Source organism: Notothenia rossii, assembly GCF_949606895.1.
Source record: "Notothenia rossii genome assembly, chromosome: 1".
NCBI lineage: Eukaryota > Metazoa > Chordata > Actinopteri > Perciformes > Nototheniidae > Notothenia > Notothenia rossii.
This window is the reverse complement of record NC_136912.1, coordinates 90,593,070-90,616,340: the sequence shown is the minus strand read 5'-3', so window position 1 is coordinate 90,616,340 and position 23,271 is coordinate 90,593,070. Positions and strand designations below refer to the sequence as shown.

Sequence of the window (23,271 nt, the reverse complement as noted above, 5' to 3'; positions counted from 1 at the left end):
CCATGACATTTGAAAGTAGTAGTATTATTATTATTAAATCATCATGCAGTGACGGTGCGGGGACTTGTCCACATGAGGCGCTATTTGCCCAGACATCAGCCGGCTGAGGAGCTAGATCTGCGGCGTGTAGATCCGCGGCCCCCCGCCGATCTATCCGAGGTGGTTCTGTGTGGGGCGTTCTCAGCTCTACCCACCAGCTCCAGGAATGGACTGACTTTGTAGCTTCACCACCACTGAAGAATCCACTCGTTCCTCCACGACTCTCCACGGATAAACGTTCTGAGTTTATCTCCAGCTTTGTGTCGTTTTAATTTAAAGTTAATTAACAGTCTTTACGACGACACTGATTTCCATTTTCCACCACTCGCACGACTTCTTTGTAGCCGTTGGACGGTTCAACTTAAACGAACCCGCAGACATTTTGTTATTTCTGAGAATTAGACCGTTTTTTTTCTACTCCTCCTCTTTACTTTTTCATCAGCACAGTCGTAGCTGAAAACAAGAGACCTGAGCAGCTTTGAAGGACCGCCACAAGAAAAAGGAAGACACCGTTATCCTCCGTGTTTCCCTAGCTTAAACCCATAAACGGTTTGCGTAACGTTTTTTTTATATTTACACGCGTTGTCGCTGCCGCTCGAGCGTTAAACGCGGAAAGCTTTCAACTGCGATGGATCATTTTGACTGACAGCTTTTGAAGAATTAGCTAGCTTTAGCTAAAATCTGCTGGTACGGTTCCTGTTGTCTGACACATTAAACACGGTGTTGGGACAAGTGCAACTGAATGGTCTAGCACCAACCAGACAAGGACTCTTTTACTTCGACGTGAATTACTTATATTCGGCTTAATTATTTTTTTAGGGGGGTCGCTAGCTACCGTTAGCATCCTTTGCTAACGCTGGACAGCTCCTGTGCGAGGCAGGCAGGGCTAGCTTTGGACAAAGGACCAACGCAAGGAGAAATATAAACACAACGCACTCAGTTGATTGGTGTTTGGGAAGGAGAGCTACAACAAGGAATTGACATGATGTTTCCACAATCAAGACACTCAGTAAGTGGTTTTCAATTTGACATTTTTTGCAGAAATATAGAATCTACAGTAGCAGGGTAGTTATTAGGTGAAAGTATGTATGCAACTTGTTTTTTTGCAGGTAATATAATGTAAAGAGTTATGATAAGGAACAAAGTTTTGGGCAGTAATCATTGCATTATTTAATTCTGGTACATTTTACAGAAGAGGTATAATTTGGCATTATAAAATAGAAACATAATGGTAGAGAAAAGATTGATACTTTTATTCATCCCTAATTGGGAAATTATTTTTGTCACAGCAGCAGTGTTGTGAAGCATTGCACGTGAGTTAAAGATAAAATAAATACATAAATAATAACAAATAATATTAACAGCAAATGTATACATATTCACAATACTCAAATGGAAATATATTACAGTATAGACATTGGGTAATTTACATTACAATAGTGCAAAGTACTAAAACATTTTGTATTCGGGATTTAAACTGGAGTCCATTAACTGTTCCCCAGATAATGGACTCCTGTAAAAATCCTACAAATCTAATAAGTGCTGTCACATTTCACAACTATAAGATGTGTTCACCCTTGTGTCAGTGCATTTTCAATGGGCTGCATTCTGAAAAAAGTGCCATAATGTATGTTTAATGTCTTGGGGTGTAGGTGCAGCAAAAATATAGTGGTGTTGTCAACCACTCACAATTCATTGTACACTATTTTTGTATGATTTGTAAAAGGCTCACATCTCCTCTGTTCCCCCTAAATCTCAAGTTTCCATGGTAACAGAGACTCAGTCCAGGGCATGTATTCATCAGGGATGAGGGCTCTCAGCCCATTGGTCAAACATTTATGTTAAGTGACTTCCTGAATTGTGTTACTTGTCACTGTGGAAATATGCAAGTATTTCTGTCATTACAACTTTGCAGAACTTATTATTTCGGCAATTCAGTAGTTTAGTTTGTATGAGAGAATAAAACGTTTTTTAGTAAAAGAATGATGGGAATAATCTCCTTTTTTATTTCTATAATTCAATTAGCAATTTGCTGGAATTCACAGAAAGTGCACTTTTTATATCAGGTTATCGCAAGTAATATCGTTTAGCAATAATTAACAGTGTTTTTGCAAGACGCAACATTTCTTTATGCTGTGCAGACTAATGGCAAACAAGCAAGACCTATGAAGATTATCACGAAGTGAGTTTCGTGACGACATTAATCTTCGCTTTTTAGCCTTGGTTACTGAAAACCCTATATGTGTTACGTTGTCTGATGTTTACTTGACTATTTTCTTATTTAATGGATTAATCGGGGGGGTTTTTTATAAATATGCCATAAAACAGTTGAAGGCGCCTTCATTTTAAATAAAAACACCCTAGAATACTCCTTTTTTTATAATCTGGTACTGCAACAAAAAGCATAAAATGATTGCATTTGAGAAGCTTTGACCAACACATTTTTAGATTTTTCTTTCTTGGATTAATCGCCTAGCAAAACATTTGGCGGATTTTTTTTCGGCACTTAAAATGCAATGAATAAGTCGACTTAATTGGTTTCTTACTGTGCCAAACGGAACCCACATGTAGTGACTAGCCTGTATTTTCACCTTCTGGTTTTGGCTGCCATTTCACCTTTCCTTTGCCAGGGCGAATCTAACAAAGGTGTGCGTGTCAGTACAGCGCAGGTAAACACAACAGCATAAAGTATTTTATGTCGCCAGGGACTGTGCCCACTGCTTCTCCATGGCAACGTCTTGTCTCCACCGCTAGTTATTCTACTACTCAAAGCAGAAGAGCTGTTTACTGGAGCTAGAACCTGAAAGTCTTTGTGAATGTGTTTGCCCTTTGGCAGCCAGTGTGTGTGGCAGTCTGATTGTGCTGCTGCTGCTGCTGCTGATGGGAGTCAGCTCATGTGTGTTTCAGACAGCAGGACGTGAGGATTTGTGAACCTCTGGCCTGGCTTGTCAGATAAGTGAAATCCTGTATAAGCTGCTCATCCTACTGAGTTTAACTTAAGTGTTCTGAAATTGATGATCTAAGAGGATTTTTGTTTGTGTTTTTAAAGGAACAATTCAAACGGAAAATCAAAAAACCTACTGTGCTTTTTGTTTGTAAACATATCTTCAATCAAAGAAGTCCTTTTTTGTTTCACATAAAAAGCCACTTTTTCCGCTGTAAAGGGAAAACATAGTTAGGGTGCAAAATACTTTGAGGACTCTATTGTTTCCTTTTCATCATACAACTCAAAAGTCAAAACACATTTATATAAAAAAGACTTCCATATATGGAATCATTTTGGTAGAAAAAGGTATGACGAGCAAGCTTCTGGCTAGTTGACAAGCCCAATTAAGGAGTGGAGTTAGTCTTGTTATTTTTGCTTTTCGAGTTAGGCTGTAAAAACAGAACTGCGGCCATATTTGTAATATTCTGTTCAATTTAAAAAAAGGAAGGATAAGCATAATTATTTTTGAGATAATATATTGCTGCACTTAATTTGGGCAAATTACTGAGACGAAATGTCACTTAAGAGCCCTGTTTTTACCACCCTCCTTCCTCTGGGTGAGGCACCTCCTGATGGGGTGAGAAATCACTCACCTTCTCCAAGGTGAGAGCAGCTGGGCCCCTCCATGCCGCCTGCCTGCCTTTCTGATAGCAGTTTATTTTTCTAATCCAATTGAGTGCCCTTATGCTGCTTGATTGGGGCATTAAGACCCGGCACACAGGATTAAATATGGGGTTTGGGAATTTAGGATGTCCCTTCCCTCGTTCTGCAGCTGCTTCAGCCTTAACCTGCTACAACAAGCCATTTCCACAAATACACCTGTGTGTCGACCCCCCCCACCCTCTCCTCTGGCTTAAAACATAAATATACAGTACACACACGTCTTCTTCTTCAATCCTCTTCCTCCTCCTCAGCTGCTCCTGTCACAGGGGCCTGAGGATGGGGAGAATATGTGACACTCATATAGATATGAGTGTCAAAGATAAGGAGCTGGAGGATGAGAGTAACAGCACTGTCTCATAATGACAGATGATGGATCTCTCAAAATGACTCGGTCAGCACCAAATATGCTTTGCTTCTCTTTTCCTTTGTTCTCTCTGCAGAACCATTAGCGTTAAAATTCAGTGTGATGTGAACAAAAGCGCTACATTCCCACCATGGAAGGCACAATCAAGGATCCTCTCGTGTGAGGGTTTAAAGCAGCAGAGGATTTGGCAACGGTGGTGATGCGTGGTCATAACTGCATTACAATTATGTATAGGCTTTTCATGGGGGTTTTAGAGAAGCTGATTGAAGATGTTTGCCTTGCTTGGATACTCAAAGCTATTTTTTTTGTAAATTAAAGTGTAATATAAAAAGCCTCATGCATGGCTTTTAGCTGATGCTTACTTAGAAACAAGAGAGATGTTCCTGTCTAAAGGCCCGGACACACCAAGCCGATTTTGGCCGTCGATGGGCGTCAGGCCGACGATGAGCATCGACACGCCCTACTCAGATTGGTGTGTCCGGGCCTTAACACCCGGGTCATTCTTTCCCATTAGCTTTCTTTACAGATGCTCTTTACGGGTTAATCTCCGTCATCCACAGTTTGACATTTTTGTTCTTTGGGTAGATATTGTGTGCTCAGGCGTTAGTCATTCCTAGTGGAGGTGCTTCCCTTTTTAATAGATTTGCCAGGATATAGAAACATTGCATTGGTTTTGCTTATGTCAGATAGTTGTCCCTTTAGACACAAAGTAGACCCAGGTTTAGGGAGGATTCATCTAGCTTTTAAAGTCAAAGACTGCATTTCTAATCCACTGTTCTGGGCACAGTTCATTGGTTTAATAGGAAAAAGCCTAATTTGATAGTGGCACAGTGCTTGACCCAGTTGATAGCATTTGCCATATTGTTTTGGGTGTTGATTAATCCTAATGCAGCTCCAACAAAGCTGGCTGTGGTGTGAAAGTGGAGCAACAGAAAGGCCCGTTGCCAAAGCCGGAGAGCAGCGAAGTAATATGGAGGCGAAATCTCTCTGCAGTCCCCTGAGCCCATGCTCCAGTGTAGAGATGGCCACAGGTTGTACGCACTGACACACTCCCTCCTCCTTCCCCTCCTCCTGCTTGTCTCCCTTTATCATGCGTTTCCTCCCAGATCTGATGTAGTGGTGGGAGGGTCAGGGGCAGAGGGGGCACAGGCATTATTAAGCCCACTTGAATTAACAGGACAGCCCCCAGCCTTTCCTCTAAAGCCTCCAGCTGGGGGGAGCTTAATCCCCATGGTCCCCTGTCTCGCCCATTAAACAAACTCCCCCCACCCCTTCTCTGTCGCTCTGCTGCACACACACACACACACACACACACACACACACACACACACACACACACACACACACGTGTTCCTGTGTGTGTGTTGGATGGCAGGGGGTACTAGACACTGAAGCGTGCACACGCATACACACAGAATTTAGCATTGAACACACTTTAGCTCTCTTTTCTCTGCTGGCAATAATTGCCCTAGTACATGCATGAAAATAGAGGGATTTTTCTCTTCCACCCATCAACAGCAATGACACACACGCACACGCACACACACACACACACACACACATTCTTACCAGCCTCAAGGGTCTTATCTACTTTTTGTATCTGGGGAACAAATTGAATGTGGGGCTTGACACACGCAGACCAGCAGATGTCTGGGTCGTTAAGGTTAGGCCAGCTGATTAGCATGACAAACAGAGCCCCGCGGAGCCCCCCGAACACCGCCCCCCCGCCCGAACCCTGCAGGAGGCCCTGCTTTAGAATGGCCGAGTGGAGGCCATGGGTCACAGGTGATGTTGATTTTTGTGAAGGGCCACAGTTGATGATTGTCAAAATGCTTTGGGGTAGGTTGAAAGGGAGGGGTGTGTATTGGTGCAGCCATTCTTTTCTTAAACACACACACACACACTGATTTGGACTGAAGTAGGCAGAGAAGATACATTTGAATACACGTTCACTCTGACTTATACCCCCGGCCACAGATCAGTATCAGCTAAACGGTTTGATCAGATGACTCGTCAATTTTAATTTAAAATGATTACTGATATTTATTGGCCTGCTTTATACAGAAGACCTGAGGGAAAAATTGCCTAAATTCTAGCTTTCAATTAAAGGCTTTTTTATGCACTACTACAATACTCAGCTTACCGTCAAAGTGTTGGATATAATCCAAAAAGGATGTCAACTGTCAACCTTTCCCCTTCCAAATTGCAATAAGTTGTAAACAAAGCAAGCACGAGGAAGTGATTGTGTTGGCCAGGGATGATTCCTGGATTTGGATCTGAGATGCCTTTTTTTTAACATTTTATATGAAAGCTTTTAAGATGCTTTCTCTTTGAAGAGCATTTTGTTATTGGTGCCGCCAATACATATGATACAGGTTTAGGTGTTCACATTAGTACAATTACAGCTAAAGCAAAAACATTTTTGAACATCTCTTTGGGGTTCACATCAGACATGAAAAAACTGAATCAAGGCGATAGAAAACACTGAAGGATTTTACATAACTTTTACCTGTAAAATAAGTGTTAACATGTATGTAATTAGGAACTTCTCTCTAAAAGTAGATTTGCAAGTTGTATCCGTGCTTCTTTTTCTTCCTGGGCCGATTTGCCTTGCCTAAAGAATCGCTGAAAATTCACCAGAAAGAACATGAATATAAATATTACCAGATGTCAACTGAGTCTTACCATGTTTTTTGGATTTCTCAAATCCTGTGTGTGTGTGTGTGTGTGTGTGTGTGTGTGTGTGTGTGTGTGTGTGTGTGTGTGTGTGTGTGTGTGTGTGTGTGTGTGTGTGTGTGTGTGTGTGTGTGTGTGTGTGTGTGTGTGTGTGTGTGTGTGTGTGTGTGTGTGTGTGTGTGTCATTTATGAACGTGTGCATGTGCAGTATCTGAGTGTGTTGAATTCAGAAAGATGCTTGAAGAAAAGAAGAAAAAAATGTATGTGCACGTTCTTACACGCAGTTGAGAGCTCATCAGTTGGTTTGTGTGGGAGTGAAGAAGGGGGGTGTGTGGATTGGAGTGGATGCATCAGTATTCAGCAGTGCCTCCCCACGAGGAGTGTGTGGGAGGTGGTGGTGGAGCGGGGCGGCCTTTCCTCAGAGCAGAACGGTGCGATGGTTTGGAACAAAGCGGCTCGACGGGGGGCCGCCGGATTGGCCCGCCCCGGCCAGGGCCCCTAGACCTGCCAAAACTCGAAGCACTGCACCAGTTCAGACAAGAGAATTAGCTGCTCTGTTTGTGTGCCTGAGAGCAGGAATTTCCAGGCTGGAACAATATGGCACCTCATCGCCACCAAGACCTCATTCAGGCACCACAAGGACTCACAGCAAGGCAATGCAAACCTCCCTCGTTCAGGAGGGGGGAATGTGGTGAAGACAGACTTCCTGTATTAGACAGGACTGGTTTTCTTTTGTGTTTAGAATTCATGTTAGCAGGTGTTTTCACCACCCTGCTGTGACGTCAGGGCCCCGCTAGTCCACCAGTCTGCCACCATTCTCATGCCTAATAATAAATGCTTATTATTGGGCCGCTGGTTAGCTCAATGGTCAGAGATCATGTTACCGGGCCGAGTCCCTTCTTCAGCCTTCAGTCCCCCTGCAAGTCATTTTGATTTCTTACACTTTCATTCTCCAATAGACGCTCACCTAGCCCAAATAAATCTGTTATAATGATATTGATTATTGTTTAGTTTCAAGGATTATCAAACAATAAAACACTACAAAGCGATGTTAAGTGTGCACGTTACTAAATATTCTACCACAAATGTGTACCTGCATGTATTTAGCCAATGCACTAGGCTGTTGTCAGATGTCAAGGCATTGCGTTTTTTGCAAAAACATTTTCTTTATAGTAGTTACAAAGGGCAACACTTGTAGGAGGGGGTAAAGACTGCTGTAATAGAAAAGGGTTGATGTGATTAATAAATGAAATATGTGAATAACTGCACTCACTTTGGAGCTTTCTTATTTGTGAAGGCATTGGTATTCGTTAGTTGTTTTTACAAAGAAAAAGTGACGAAAGAAGTTGTGTAAAGAATACTGAGAAAACTTAAAAATCCGTACTTTGGGACCCCCTGCACTGCTAGCCAATTGCTGAGTGAATTGGATACACTTGTTGGATTGATGTTTTATACAAAGTTATGAAAAGTGTAAAGCACATTTGCTCAGTTGAAAACATAGAAAATATGTCGGGATTCTACAGATGCTGTTTGACCATTGGAAAGAATGTAGTTGGACATACACTACTAAAGCCTTAACACACAATTAACACAGTGTGATTGAAATGAATGAGGAGTGTTTTATTCTCACTGTGCTGCTGCCTGTGTGAACGTGCCGCTAAACGTGCTGACCTTATACTATAATAAAGCATAATGTCAAGATTAGATGGCCATGGATTAGACTCAAGGAACGGAATTGCTCTACCTTTTTGAAAAACTTTTAAGATGAACAGAGACTAGAACTTTAGTGCACTTCAGATGAAACTGAGGTTTCCCTCGTGTCAGCCACATGTTGGCACTCCTGCTTTCTGCTTTCATTGTCCACTTATTTGTTGCAAACTTTGGGACTAATCTTCCTTCCTTCCCTCCACGTCGTCCCTGTTCCGCCGGCTGTTGTAAGTAATAACCTTGCTTTTTACAAGCAGGCATCAATCATCTCCACAACCGTACTGGGTGTAATCTTAGAGTCCCCCCTTCTGCGAGGCTGGCTTTAATCTCAGCCATGGTCTCCAAACCCACAGCCCTGTCGGCCTCACCACTTTCCCCACTCTTGACAAATTGCCCATTTCCCTTGGCTTTGCAATCTCTGCACAATTTTCCTTTGTGTGTGTGTGCGCGCCCCTACCCCCACCTTGTTTCTGCTATGTTTGTGTACATACATACATGTGCGTGTTTGTGGGTAAAGTTCACTACATTTTTGTGCGAGCAGGGCAGTGTGCCTTAAGTGTCATGTTTGTGTGTGTTTCTACTGCGCGCTTGAACGGCCTGAGGCCTTACACAGCGGGTCGAGACAGTTCTGCAGAGTGGGCAGGGAGGCCAAGCCATGCCAAGCCTATGTTTGCAAGGGCACTTCACTCGAAGTGATAAAAGTAGAATAATCCCCTTTAAAGCGTCTTAACGAGGTCAAATCTGTTGGGCTGCAAGGGGGAGATGTGTGTGTGTGTGTGTTGTGGGGATAATGCTGTAGAAATGGGGGTAAGCCATGGCTTGGTTTGTGAGAGATAATAATCAAAATCAAATTCCTGGCCCAAACAGGATTAGACTCTCCCCGCGCTCTAAAGCCTCTGTCCAGAGCGGCTGAAGACACAGTCCTATTCCTCAGCCTCCACACACACACACACACACACACGCGCACACGCTAACAACACACACACACACACACACACACACACACACACACACACACACACACACACACACACACACACACACACACACACACACACAGTGAGCAGCTCACATAGCAAGGCGCACTTGGCCCAGACAGAGTTGGCTTGGATGGGGGCCAGTTAGCCCTGTCCCTCTCTCAGATCACTGCGCACATACGCTTTATTCCAAACACTAATCTGGGATATTTAGATGGAATTGTTTGGTCAGAGCTATTCTTAGATGGAGATGTGATCTTGTTTGCTGCTGGTGTATTAGCAAAAGGCTTAACGTCTGGCTCAGTGAATCATGTCATGATGGATTTTTGCTGAGAGCTTTGCCTACATGTTAAACACATACCCCACATGTTGTCTTCACCATATACACAGAGCCAGGCAAAATTATGCCCTCCGGTAGGGTGAATGCTTCATGTTGTTACTTATTTTAAAGGAAATAGCCTCAGAAAATGCAGAGTTGTGTAGAATTACTCCAAATATTTTTGCAATAGTGCATCGAAATACCACCTTCTGTACCTGCTCTCGGCAGAAAGAGAGCAGCAATCTTTCTAAACGACACGCGAACTGCGCTCACATCAAGGCTCTAATTTAGCCCTATAATTTCAACTCAAAAAGACTCATGATTATTTTGCTTTCCACTCTTCTCAGTCAGTGTGATCTCTTGAATAACAATAATGTGTCTGAGATGGACATGGTGGCTCAAATGGCATCCATGGCACTGTTGCTATGGAGCAAACCGTCAGCCTGGCGTGGAAAAAATAGGGCAACTGCTCGTCAGCGTAGATCTTCTGCATTCATTTAAAAGTGGGAGTGAGATAACATCCAGTCATTAGTGAGTGATTACAATGCCAAGGCCCCATCCCTGCCCCCAACACACACACACACACAAGCAAACACACTCCAACTGAGATGTAAACAGTCAGGCAATGCTCCAGGAAATACAATCCCCACACTGCAGCTACCCTCAGGCAGGATTTATAAGGAGGAGGATGTTTTCCCATGTTTCCTGCTGTTATTTTCTGTGTATGGTAATTGTGTATGTGCTCTAGATGTGTGTGTGTGTGTGTGTGTGTGTGTTTCTAAATACTCTACTGGATATATGTACTATATTCATGAATGTTGGTGTATCTAATCACTGTTGTGTTGTGTGTAAATCCAAGCCCCCCCCCCCCCTTAATCTCTTACCCTTCCCATCGCCTTTGTCGACTGATCTATGGAGCAGAAAAAGCCTTAGCTTGATTCTTATTTAAAATAGACATTATGTTTCACAGTAGATTTCACATGGATTGGACCAGATGATGAGGCCAGGAGGGGTAGGGGGGGGGGGGGGGGATGGGTGATGATGAGGGGGCTTTGGGTGGGGGATAGGGGGTGGGGCAGCAATTTCCTGAAACGATGAATCCCATTTATTCGCTGAAGACTGTCTCAATTGCCTCACCAGCGCACAAAGCTTTTTAATGCTTTAATTACGTCTCAAAGGAGCAGGGTAGAATCAAATTAGAGATTGTCCTACATTTAGGGTGTGTGTGTGTGTGTATGCGTGCTATGCAAATGTTGTATGCTAGGCAGAGTGTGTGTGGGCTGTTGTATCCTTGTGTATGATTCATAGCAGTGAATATTTGTTCCTCTGGCAGCCAAGCATCATACAGAGGCTTATCACACCCCACACAGTTGCGTGCACGCACACACACACACACACACACACACACACACACACACACACACACACACACACAACGCACATACACACACACCTATTCTACGCTAAGGCTCTCTGTTTTGCTCTAACACACATATCCTTCTATGCCACATTCACATTGTTTAGGCTACTCCGCTGTAACAAACAAAAGTGTACACACACACACACACACTAGCCTAGCCTCTCTTTTGCACAAACACATTTTCACACACAGCATGTAGGCACCTTTTTTTGTCACAGCAGATGGCATGTGTCACAATATTACGGCAGTATTTCATTAACATTATGGGCATCCATCTGTTGAGGGCTCTCAGGCCCCCATAGAGCACCTTGTTTTGGTCACTGACAGAGAGAGGGATAATAAACATTGTTAGCTGTGTATATTGCACAAAGCCAGGAGAGCTTACATAGTGCGGTTGTGTAGTGGAGAGGTTTCTGGTTAGCACTGTGAGAAACGTCCTTCAAAACCCTGCTGGACGTTTGATCCAGGATTTAGGCTGCTTTGTGATCACCTTGATTGAGAATGTTATACTGCACTTAGATTACATCATTAGCAAAACAAGCTAATTAGACTGTTGTTACTTAGCACTTTAGGCGGCCTGGGACTTAAGATTTATTTTTCCAACAACTACGCTCCAACTGTTGAGCTCATGACAATAAAGGAAATCTTGAATATACTTTTGTTAGCAGTTCTTTGAGCTACAAAGGGCTGCGCATTACTCGCAATCTATCGAAATTCGCTACATGGACTTTATATTAAATATAAAAAAAATTGCAGTAAGCAAAATATTCGTTAAAGGCTAAAACATTTTACGAATACAATTTTAAATGAAGTATTATTGAATCGTGAGCTAACCCGGCCTATTAATATATCTTACAGACTTAGCTAAACGTATTTGTTTGGTACAGATCCTCAATGACGCTGAGATTTATGATGCAAACAGGATCAAACCCTCCAATATCATTAATTACATGTGAACTTGTTGCAAGCGTTCTGTTTTTTTGTTTTTTTTATGAACGATTCCTTTTAAATTGTCTGGCTTCATTTCCTGTTAGCAGGGTTGTGAGCTAGCGTGTGCACCAACATCACCTCCAGCCATCTTTTTTTAAATGATTGCCAGCCTTTAGCCAAATATAGGGTTAGCAAAAACATATTTTCGCTGTAGAGTTCCGATCTATGTTGGAAATCTGTGAAACATTTCCAGTAGAAGGTGAAGTGTGACGGTTATCTTGTTCCCCCAGGCACCCAGATGCAGACCAGTGCAAAAATATTTCTGTCTGGTTGCAACCATTACACCAACATTAAAACATGTCCTGAAGCCATTTCATTATATAATGAAATGTTTGACATACACAGGTCTGTCATATCTCTAACGTTATAACCACTCTCTCCTCGCTCACATAAACAAAAGGGGATGGCCTGGTTGTGAAACGTATTCTGGGGTCATGTTTAATGTTGTGGTTTATAGAACTCCTCTCCATAATAGAAAAGCCTGCTACCAACTATATTATGCCTATAAAAGATAACAAACTATAACAGAGAGATGTTGTTCCGGAGTTCACACAGACCTGATATTGGTGATTAAAAACCCCAGAAAACAAAACCTTCACCTCAATAACCATTCTTCTCACTGATATTTGATCCGAATAAGAAGTATATTGATGGCAATATTTGTAGGTTAACCACTTTTGTCTACACATCTTCTGTTCCCTTATCTTCTTCTTCTTCTTCTTCGTCTTCGTCTTCTTCTGTCTCTCTGTTTTCCCCGGGGGGTGCGATCCTCTACCCGGGGATGTCGACTGACAAACTTTGGTATTTTAAACGTCTGCATACTTTACTACACATGGAGGAAATTGGATCTAGGGCAACAACGCTACCCTCAGGCACCGGGGCAACCTGTACGTGTGCGCACACACACACACACACACACACACACACACACACACACACACACACACACACACACACACACACACACTAGGATATCACGATTATTAAAAATGATTATCCATTTACTTTGAAAACATCATTCGTTTTATTTCGATTGTTTTCATAATCGTTGCAAGCCAAAATCGTAATTGCGATTAATTGAGCAGCGCTAACACACACACACACACACACACACACACACACACACACACACACACACACAGTGTTCAGGATCCATACCAGTGCAGGGAACCGTTATTGCAGTGTTTCATGGCTGCCTGTAGCTAAGTGCTTTGTGTTGACACAGGCTCAGTGTGGCATAGACCCAAGCTGTTGTTTGCTGCTCGATGCCATACAGGCCAGAAAGATAATAATAAAAAAAGGTTATTCTGCTTTACAGTCGGAGCCTCTGTCTCCAAGCAGCGGATGGCTTGTTTGATTTGGGGTTATTTTTTATGTGTGTGTGTGTGGGGGCAGAAATATAATGTCAGCCCCTATCATGACATTTGACAGTGTGTGTAATGGCTGAGGTCACATTCCCCGTTTGGCAGGACTGGAATTTAGTTTTTTTGTAACCAATAAAATAACATGAGTATGTATGTTTACCCTGGAAGGCTTTAATAAGAATTCACCCCCCAACCCTTAACCATGTTAAAGCCAGTCGCAGCCTACTGAGCCACAAAGCAAATACATATTCAGGCTTTGAAGCTCAGCACAACCTGAAGCAATCCTGTTGCTTAGCATATTCTCTGGCCATGGTTCTGTGAATGCGAAGCAGCCTATTTGTAGTTAAAAATGAAGCTGAGCGGCATGCCGTGGGGAGCAGGGTACAAAGCGACGGGTCACTCCTAACAGCGGCGGGCTAGCTTCCCGTAAGTGCGGCAATCAGATTTCTTATGTTTTTTTTTCTGATGCCTGCTCAATCGTAGTGGGGAAATGTCGATTTTTTTTTTTCTTTCTTTCTTTCTTTCTTTTCCCACCTGACCCATTATGCAGCCTGCTGAGAAATAATGAGATTTTGTCCCTATTTGGGTTTGATGCTTTCTGAGCTCTCACACACAGCCAGGCCATCACTGCTGCCTGGGGAATGTAGTGTGGACAGAATTACAATAAGGGCTAATGGCAACATCCCGGCTATGTGAAAGAGCGCTGATGTAGCTTGCTGTGTGTGTGAGGCCCAAACAAAGTCTTCCACTTGACATACGGCGATTTGGTGCACAGTTTTGCCTTTTTGGTGAACATTAGGCTTGCCAAATGATATGTACGTGTAACCCTTACGGCCCGTCTACACTACAGGCATCAAATATTCTTGAAGCTGGGCGTGTCTGAAGCTTGGCGATTTTTTGCGACCAACAACCAATCACATGAATCTCCCGCCCCCGACATACAAAGCAATAGCAATGTTAAAACAAAGTAAACTGGATATAAACTCTCCAAACAGGCGAAAAACCTACCAGTTTCACCCACTGTCTCTGCCACCTCCCTCCATGCCTGGTTCCTCCGGTTTGTATCCCGGTAAATAGTTCTGGTCGTAAAGAACCGGGTGATTTGCTCCCGTAATATCTCGTTTGGAATATGAGGAAATGAACTGCGGTCTGGCTCTCCCAGCACGCGGTTTGATTGGCTGCGCTTGCACTGGCGGGATTTGCATAAACGGGATTTGATTGGCTGATGCCAAGCATCGAGCCTCAAAAGTTGAACATTGTTCAACTTTTGATGCCGATAGATGCTCGTGATGCTTGCAAAGCCATGCCATGCTCCCCACAATGCAGTTCGGCGAAGATTAAAAATCTTCTACGTCACCCCATTCAAGTGAATGGGCGAAGCGTTGAAAGCATTTTTCGATGCCTTTCGTGTAGAGGCCGTTACGGTACGTCCACACAGCAGCTTTAAAAAAATCTTCCAACACTTCTCTGCCCATTGACTTTGAATCGGAGTGACGTCACTTTGCCTCGCTTTTCGCCGAACTGCATTGTGGAGAAGCAAAGCGAAGATTTCCAGGATTTTCAGGATTCAAAAGTTGAGCAATGTTCAACTTTTGAAGCTGAGGTGGAAGCGTCAGCCAATCAAATCCCGTTTATGCTAATCTGACAGTACAAGCGCTAGCCAATCAAACCGCGTGCAAGCTGGGAGAGACATACATCAGTTCATTTCCTCATATTCCAAACGAGAAATTACGGTAGCAAATCACCCGGTTCTTTACGACCAGACTATTTACCGGGACACAAACCGGAGGAACCGGGCATGGAGGGAGGTGGCAGAGACAGTGGGTGAAACTGGTAGGTTTTCGCCTGTTTGGAGAGTTTATATCCAATTTACTTCGTTTTAACATTGCTATTGCTTTGTATGTCGGGGCGGGAGATTCATGTGATTGGTTGTTGGTCGCGTTGCTCGCAAAAAATCCCCAAGCTTTCAGACACGCCCACCTCCAAGATTTTTAAGATTTTTTCAGAGCTGCTGTGTGGACAAGGCGTTACTAGACTTGTGCTAGGTTACACAGGAGAACATTGGACATCATGGCAATCATTACCAATTATTTTCAATTATTTAATGTCCAAACTGTTTTCTTTATTAAATACAAATGTGGATAAGCAAGCAGGTTTATATACTGTCACAATTTGTTGGAGTACCATCAAGGAATTTTGAAATAATATCAGACATTGGATAATAACTTTGACTCGCTCATGGGTCACAACATATGCTTTTGTTCATAATGGCCGGGGGTAATAACTCTTACGGTTTTTTTCACTGTACAGCCGGAGCCAGACCAAGGACAGAAAGTGTCTGGGTTATGTCTTTAGAAAGTTAAATAGGGGGAGTGTCAACATCCATTTATGGCTAATTTTGTCTTGAATGTGGGTTAGACTGTCGTTTCACAGTGATGGAGATATATAACAGAACAGTGCATGCATGTGGTTCAAAAAAGAACTCAGAAACAATAGGAATGCTTGTTTCTGCTTTTTCTACGCTCAGTTTTAGTCTCGAGTTGACAAGGTCTGATGCATTTGGCCACTTATGTGTGGAAACATACTTGGCAACCAATTTCTTATTAATGCTGTACCCATTGGACTGCATCAAATTGAAAACTGCTAGATTTAATGTGCATGTTTTTAATAATTTCTCTCACTCGGCTCTCATCTTTCTTAGTCTTTTTTCATTTCACTAAATGTTTGTATTTTTTCTCTTTGGCAGGCTTCATCGCAGCAGCTGAAATTCACAACCTCCGACTCCTGTGACAGGATCAAGGATGAGTTCCAGTTCCTCCAAGCACAATACCACAGGTGCGGTCAGAAACACTTCCCTGCACACAGACATGCAAACACACACAAATACAAAGAGGAAGCGGTTACATACCACAACCTGATGACTTCAGCTCATTGTAATAAGGAGTCTTTCTGCAGAAGTGCAGAATCAAGCTGCAAAATGGCCTGCCATAAATGGGTTTTAATATGAACGTATAGGCCTTTTTCAACTCTTAATTTCACGCAATGTTCCAGGTCTTTCCAAAGAAGTTCCTTGGAATGAAATGTAGAATTTGAAACTAATTATAGGTGCCATAAAGACAGTGTTCAGTTGATACTCTTCCACTTAATACATTCCTTTTGAATGCTTAGCTACTGTTGGTCACTATACAGTAGATCAGATGAGCAATGCAAACATGTGCATTTTGTCTACAAGCAGCCACTCAATTTGTAATGAATGACAAAATAACGAATATTTACTATATTATTTAGCAAAACTAAAACAATAGATTGTATCCCATTTCCCCCCTAAATGTCTAATCCTGACTTTACCGACCTAAATCTGTGCAGTTCAAAAGAACGTTTTTTTTCCCACAATCCTCTGCTTCATTACATAGGGCTAGCTAAACATCCATGCTAGTCACCACTGTAATCATAATCTCTGCTTTAAGCACTTCTTAAATTACATTTGACTAAAAGTAATGGAAATCCCAGATATAAATCATAGCAGAATAATTGTTTCAATGCTTGAAGAATTAAAAGTGTTTTGGAAATTATTTGGAAATAACTCTTTAAATAAATCATTGCAGAAAAGCGTAGCATAGGCTTTAGAGACGCACTTGTCAACTGTGATAAAAATGAAGACGTCTGCCTTTGTTCCACTTTTCCTGAACTCTCCCACCACACTGCTCACTGAGGCAACTTCCTTTATTGATTCATACCTGAATCAATCTGGTTTACCCTCGGCCATTGATCTGCCTAAATACCGCTGCAGTACCAGAAGTCTGAGGCACTTCCAAAAGTGCCCGGTCAGACCTCAACTGATCTGTTTGATAGCAGCTATAAAGAGGGGGGACGCCACGGGGTCTGTATCTCTCAGAGAGATCCTCTCTTTGTGAGAGCGGAGTCTTTGAAGCCCGTCTTCCTTCCTGAGGAGGTTGGTTTGTTCCTCTGTACCTGTTCTCCCAGAACCTTCCAGAGGCTTTCCTCCGCCGCTTACAGACACAGACGAAGGCAGATGAAAGCCTGGCAAATTGTGAGCAAAATCCCCGCTCTGGTCTGTTCGCTGTTGTTTGCGGAGGATTCTGAGGCGGCAATAGCACCCGGCGCGTCTTTTCCCTCGCCTTTTGGTTTCTGTAATTCCCATAACGGTGAGCAGCGCCGTTTAACCCTCTTCAGAGAGCCAGGGCGCAGTTGAAAGAAAACCTTTTTTGTCTGAGCATACAGAACATGCATACAGTGTCTATTGACTCAGTCGGGGGGCTGAGATGAGGCGGGGCGGGGGGTGGGGGCTCGGGTGCCACAGACGAGGCTTTGTAGCACTTTGCTGCTGCGCCGCGCTTGTCTGTTGCCGAAGCCTTTAAACGGCAAATGTACCGCAGGCGTTCCCCCGGGGATAGTAGCGAGCATTGTAGCTGTCGCTGTCTTCCTCTTCCCACCCCCGCCTCCTCTCCCACCCCCTATCCCCTCCCCTCGTTCACATGCATAAATAGATCGGGGAATACATAAATCAAAATAAAGATGACAGCAGGAGCGATTTAGAGATGGAAGAATCTGCAATAAAACTCCATCAAAGTGTCGTTTGAGAGCAGCGGTGCAGGCCCGGGGGCTGCTGGGCACCAATCAGAGGAGGCACAGAGCCAATCCCAGGTAGGCTGGCAGCGGGGAGGCCAGTCGTCATGACAACCCACCACACAGCCTACGCATGTACACAGGGAAAGCAGGAAGGGTTTCATGTAGGAGGGAAGGGGAGCGTTTTGGATAAGTGGAGGCTACACACACACACACACACACACACACACACACACACACACACACACACACACACACACACACACACACACACACACACACACACACACACACACACACACACACGAAAGAATAGGTGGTAGAATAAAGCTGCCCAACAAAGAAGCACCGCCCACCCCCCCAACACATGACTGTTGCTCAGGTTGGATATCTGTTGCGTGCCATGGCATAAGCCACAGATATCTTGTGAAGTGTCTGACTGTGTTCACATACAACAAAACACATCCTCACTTTAAATATGTGTTGGGCCTTCATGCGGCTTCACCTGCACATCTTCTTTGGATTATATCTGGCTGCATCTGCTCTCTATTGTTTACTATCATCATTAAAGGTCTCCTATTATACTGTTTATCATCAATATACTATAGGTCTCAGATATATACAAAACATGTCTCTGAAGTGTTTGGCTCCAAACATCAAACAGATCATTGCAGCATTACCCATAATCCCCTCTGTTTCAGCCCTGTTTCCAAAGTGCTGATTCTCTGTCTGTTACTTTAGATGAAAATAAGGAGCCCCTCCCCACGCCCCTCTGAGAGAGATTTGGTTAAAAAGAACTCAATGGTGCTCTAGGAGGAGATTCAGGTGATAAGGGGGGGGGGGGGGGGGGTTACCTTGGTTGGTGATTGGCTAATGGTTACACAAGCCAAAATATTGTTATGACATCATAAAGTGGCAAAAATCTGATCAGCTCATTTTCAGACAGGTTTTTATATAAATGGATCAGGACAAAAAGAGAGGGGGTCTTTGTTCCTGAAACTTCCAGAACCTCTTTCCACAGAGGGGACACATGTTGATATGAAAAGACATGAACAAGTGAATTTGGTAAAATAGGTGACCTTTAAGAGCTGATCCATATCTGCATTTGAAATGTAAGTTACTATTTAAAAAGTAGTTAGCCCTCAAACAATACCATCATCACTGTTAGGCTGAATAATTACCACTTAGTTTTAAATTGTTCAAAGCTTTTTTTTACTTGTTATGCGCCGCAATTAAAGCTAATTTGAAATAATGATAACATCACACAAGGCCTTTGCTTGTCCTCATTCGACTCAAGAAGTAATAATACTTCTGAGACTTATGCGAAGGTAATTGATCACAGTGAATGAGCATCAGGATGCTGATATTAGGCCGTTAACTTTTATATTTTGAAAGAGGTTCTGTGTATTGAGTGTACTGAATAGTGAGTTTTTCAGTAGCACAATAAGAGCAGAACGATTCTGGGTCATTACAAGATGTCTGTGCTCTTTTTTAGAATAAATATTTCACGCAATAGATTCTAAACTGGGTGGCATGGTGGCCCTTTCAACATGCAGAAAGTAGGTCCTGAGTTTAAAATTAACTTATCTGATTGGACTTTAGAGGGATTTCTAGCTTCTCTGATACATTGTGTGCCATGAATGTGTTTGTGCCAACAACATGTCCCCAATACATGTTGAATAGACTCCAGTCCCTCTGTGGGGATGGATAATAGATGATTAATTCAACATGCACTGGAAAATAAAAAATAAATACTTGTGTATTTTGAAAGCATAAGCACGAGCATGAACTCTTTTTTTATTTTGTATTTATTCTACTAAAATCATACAAAAACGATTAATTCATACACACAAATGAACACAATTAGTAGAAGCGGGAGGGCTGAAGCAAAGCTTATGGGGAGTAGCCCTCCCGTGCATCATCATTAGCATCAATATAAAAATGGCATTTTTTTCGTCAAACGTATAGAAATAAAGAAAACTAATGAAAACTGGAAAAAAATAAAAGTTAGGGCAAGAAAAAAGTAAATGCATATATAAATAACACTGGGAATATCCAATATTTGTTAGCTGGAGTAATCTGCAAACAGAATTGTTTTTACTTTAGTTTTGAATTGTTGATGACTAGTAATACTTGAAAGGTCTGGGTGAAGTCCATTCCACGTTCTAACTCTGTTTGTGGATAAGTTATGTGATTTGATGGTTATTCTACAGGGCTTGCTATACAAACATTTGCTTTCAAATACTAAATAGGATAATCATATATTATCACTGTTATAATATGAATCAATAAACAAGCGTGGTCCCGAAAAACTGCCGTTAACTCCAGCGAACGCTGCAGCTGCTGTGATAATTATAGAAGAAGCACAATACAGCGTGAGCCCACAGCCCTGTGTTACACTGTGTTCAGCCTGCCAGTTAAGACTAACAGCGATGAAGAATCAGCCAGCGCTCACTCTAATCGAGCTGTCATTCCTGCAGACAGCTGAGAAGAACATCCCAGCATAAATATACACACACCATCAAACAGGTTTCAGACTTATCCTAAATCTGAAGCTATCCACCGCGTGCCTGCGCATATCTTTATTTGATCTGAGTCTTATCCTGTCCTCACATCGCATGATGCCTTCTGAGGCTGGCACGCTGGAACTGGCTGCTTCAGCGAGAGGAATTTGTCTCCCCCCTCTGTCTTTTTCATTTCACGATCAGGGTGACTTGTTGACGCGTCCTCCTTTGTCCTGTCGCCTCGCGTGACATCAGCGCTGACATGATTACAGCTAATGGCTGTCACTGGGACTGGGTCGCAAGAAATGCTCCCAACACTATATTTAGACTTTTTTTATTTACTTCAGTGCATCTTCTCTGATTTAAAAAGAAGACATTTTGGCTAGACACCATCTCTGGAGTTGGGTTTGACCTCCTCATGTCAAACGACACGCTGTCAAGCTCTGTGGAAACGCTGCCACTGTGACTAGTGAAGGTGAGGAGGATGATGATGACGGCGGCGGTAATGATGATGATGGAGGCTGTGAAGACAGCTGAGATGATGACAATGGAGGTGGTTGGTGCCGGTGATGAGGGTCGGAGAAGTGATGATGAAAGGCATGACAGAGCTGCTGGTGATAATGATGAAGGGGGTGGAAGTCACCTGGCGTCAGCACTTTGCAGTGAAAGACTGTCAAGCTGAATAACAAGGTCTGACTCTCCTCTTCCTCTCTCCGCAGTTTGAAGCTCGAGTGTGACAAGTTGGCCAGCGAGAAGTCAGAGATGCAGCGCCATTATATCATGGTGAGTGAAGCTCTGTGTGGGTGTGTGTACCAGACATGATGGTTTGTGTCATGTTGCCAGTGTGTTTGAGCAATGTGCTATTTGATTCTTACATGTTGGTGTTTATGTACAAAGAAAAGCTTTACTTTGGTTTATTTTAGGTGTCAATATATATGACCAAATACCATGATACGCAAACATGTTTAGCTGTAAGCTGTTGGTGCGTTCACTCATTTTCATAATCATTAGTAACATGGATTAAAATGACTGAATAAATGGAAATAATATCACTTTAATGTGTTGAAACCTTTAAAACCAGGAAAAGAGGACACTTATGCAATGTTACGATATCTACTACAAAATCTGGTATCATATCACAATATTGATATATGATTGATGTATTCCCCAGCCCTCTGTTCATTAATACTCTTCTCCCCCAAATCCACCACCTCTCTTTTCCTTTCTCAATATAAAATACCTCTATTAAATATCATTCTGGTGAATTCTAACTTGTTTCATGGCTTAGTTAAAGTTGCTGAGATCAGTCAAGTTCAATGATCATTCCAAGATTGATTAAATTAATACAAAAAAGGAACCGCTCCCACTTCAGTTCAGTGTGTGCCAAACCATTCACTGAATTGTATTCTGGGAAAAAAGCTGAACTATCTGTCCTTGTCCCTTTATGACCGAACAGCCGGAGAGAAAGAGAAAACTGTGGGAGAGACCTTTGCTCTTTTGTTTGAAACGGTTCATAATCATTTGGAAGCATGTGACAGTCTTCTGCTTTTCTCTGAATGATGAAAATGAACTGTGGAATTGACTGAGAACCCTTTAATGACGAGATAAACAGAAGACTACATGTTCACGTGATGCATGCAAATGTGTGTCCCTCAGATCTCAATGGTTAGCTTGAAAAGGACCATTTTATTATAACCAATGTTAACAAAAGCTACACAAAATAAAACCATATCTGCAATGAATTGGAATTGTATTTTATTATTCTCTCCCTTTGTTTCAGGAAAACTGCATGTGTGCTTTCTCTCTCAAACTACCTTCATTTCCCCTCTTCACACACACACACACACACACACACACACACACACACACACACACACACACACACAGACGTGTTTGCTCGCTGCTCTCTGCTCCACCTCAGGGCTAATCTCATTGTCGCTGGCCGTGGCTGTGTTGCCGTCTGATGTTTTGCCTCTAATTGATCCTCTGACTGGCTTTAATCTCATCTAATCTGTGCCGCCGCACTGCTCTCTCCACCATCAGCAGGCGCACACACATGCACACACACTTCCTCTCTGAGTTTGAGGTAGGTGTGAGTGCTAAAAAAAAAACTCACAAACACACTACACTCAATGCCGGCCCGATAGCAGCAGCACAGACATGTCAGGAAACAGACAGGAGAACATTGGATATGATAAAACAAAATCATGACACGTTTTTTTACTTTAGATATTTTACATTTAGTTTATTTTGATCGAGATTAAAGTGCTTGTTGAATTTAGCGTTTAGTTGGTTTGCAGGACCTTCCTCCAGTTGAGATGATTTCTTTGATGGTCGCATTAATGTCCGGCAGGATGTGTGCTAGCCTGCAGGCTGATGCTATCGCTACGGAAAGGAAAATGAAGAGTTTCCATCATGGTTTGGTATTTGTAATGGTCCGTTTGTAGTTCACTAAAGTGCAAGGCTTGCAGCTGGGGATATTTCTGGAGTCTTTCCATAGTGCATGTCTTCTTGCTTTGAAAAACACTGCTTTGCTTCTAGTTGACTCTTTGCCCTAATGGGTGCCAAATCAAAACACGAAGAGAAACCAGACACAGCAGTAAAAATACACGGTCATTGAAAGTGTTAAGGGGAAGTTCAGCTCTCTGTTGTTTCTGTTCCGTGTAGGATTGACC

The 23,271-nt window shown here is 42.7% G+C and overlaps 1 protein-coding gene across 2 annotated transcripts in view; it reads left to right on the top strand.

Moving 5' to 3' along the window:
* The first annotated feature begins 121 nt into the window (after nucleotides 1-121).
* tle5 (TLE family member 5, transcriptional modulator) overlaps nucleotides 122-23,271 on the top strand; it is a 41,344-nt gene continuing 18,194 nt past the window's right edge. The window contains exons 1-3 of one of the 2 annotated variants that reach the window (XM_079688072.1): nucleotides 122-1,048; nucleotides 16,252-16,340; nucleotides 21,316-21,379. In XM_079688072.1, the coding sequence (XP_079544198.1) occupies nucleotides 1,022-1,048; nucleotides 16,252-16,340; nucleotides 21,316-21,379 (180 nt within the window). In that variant the 5' untranslated portion in view covers nucleotides 122-1,021. The remainder of the gene's footprint in view (nucleotides 1,049-16,251; nucleotides 16,341-21,315; nucleotides 21,380-23,271) is intronic. The other variant, XM_079688073.1, reaches the window with a different exon arrangement.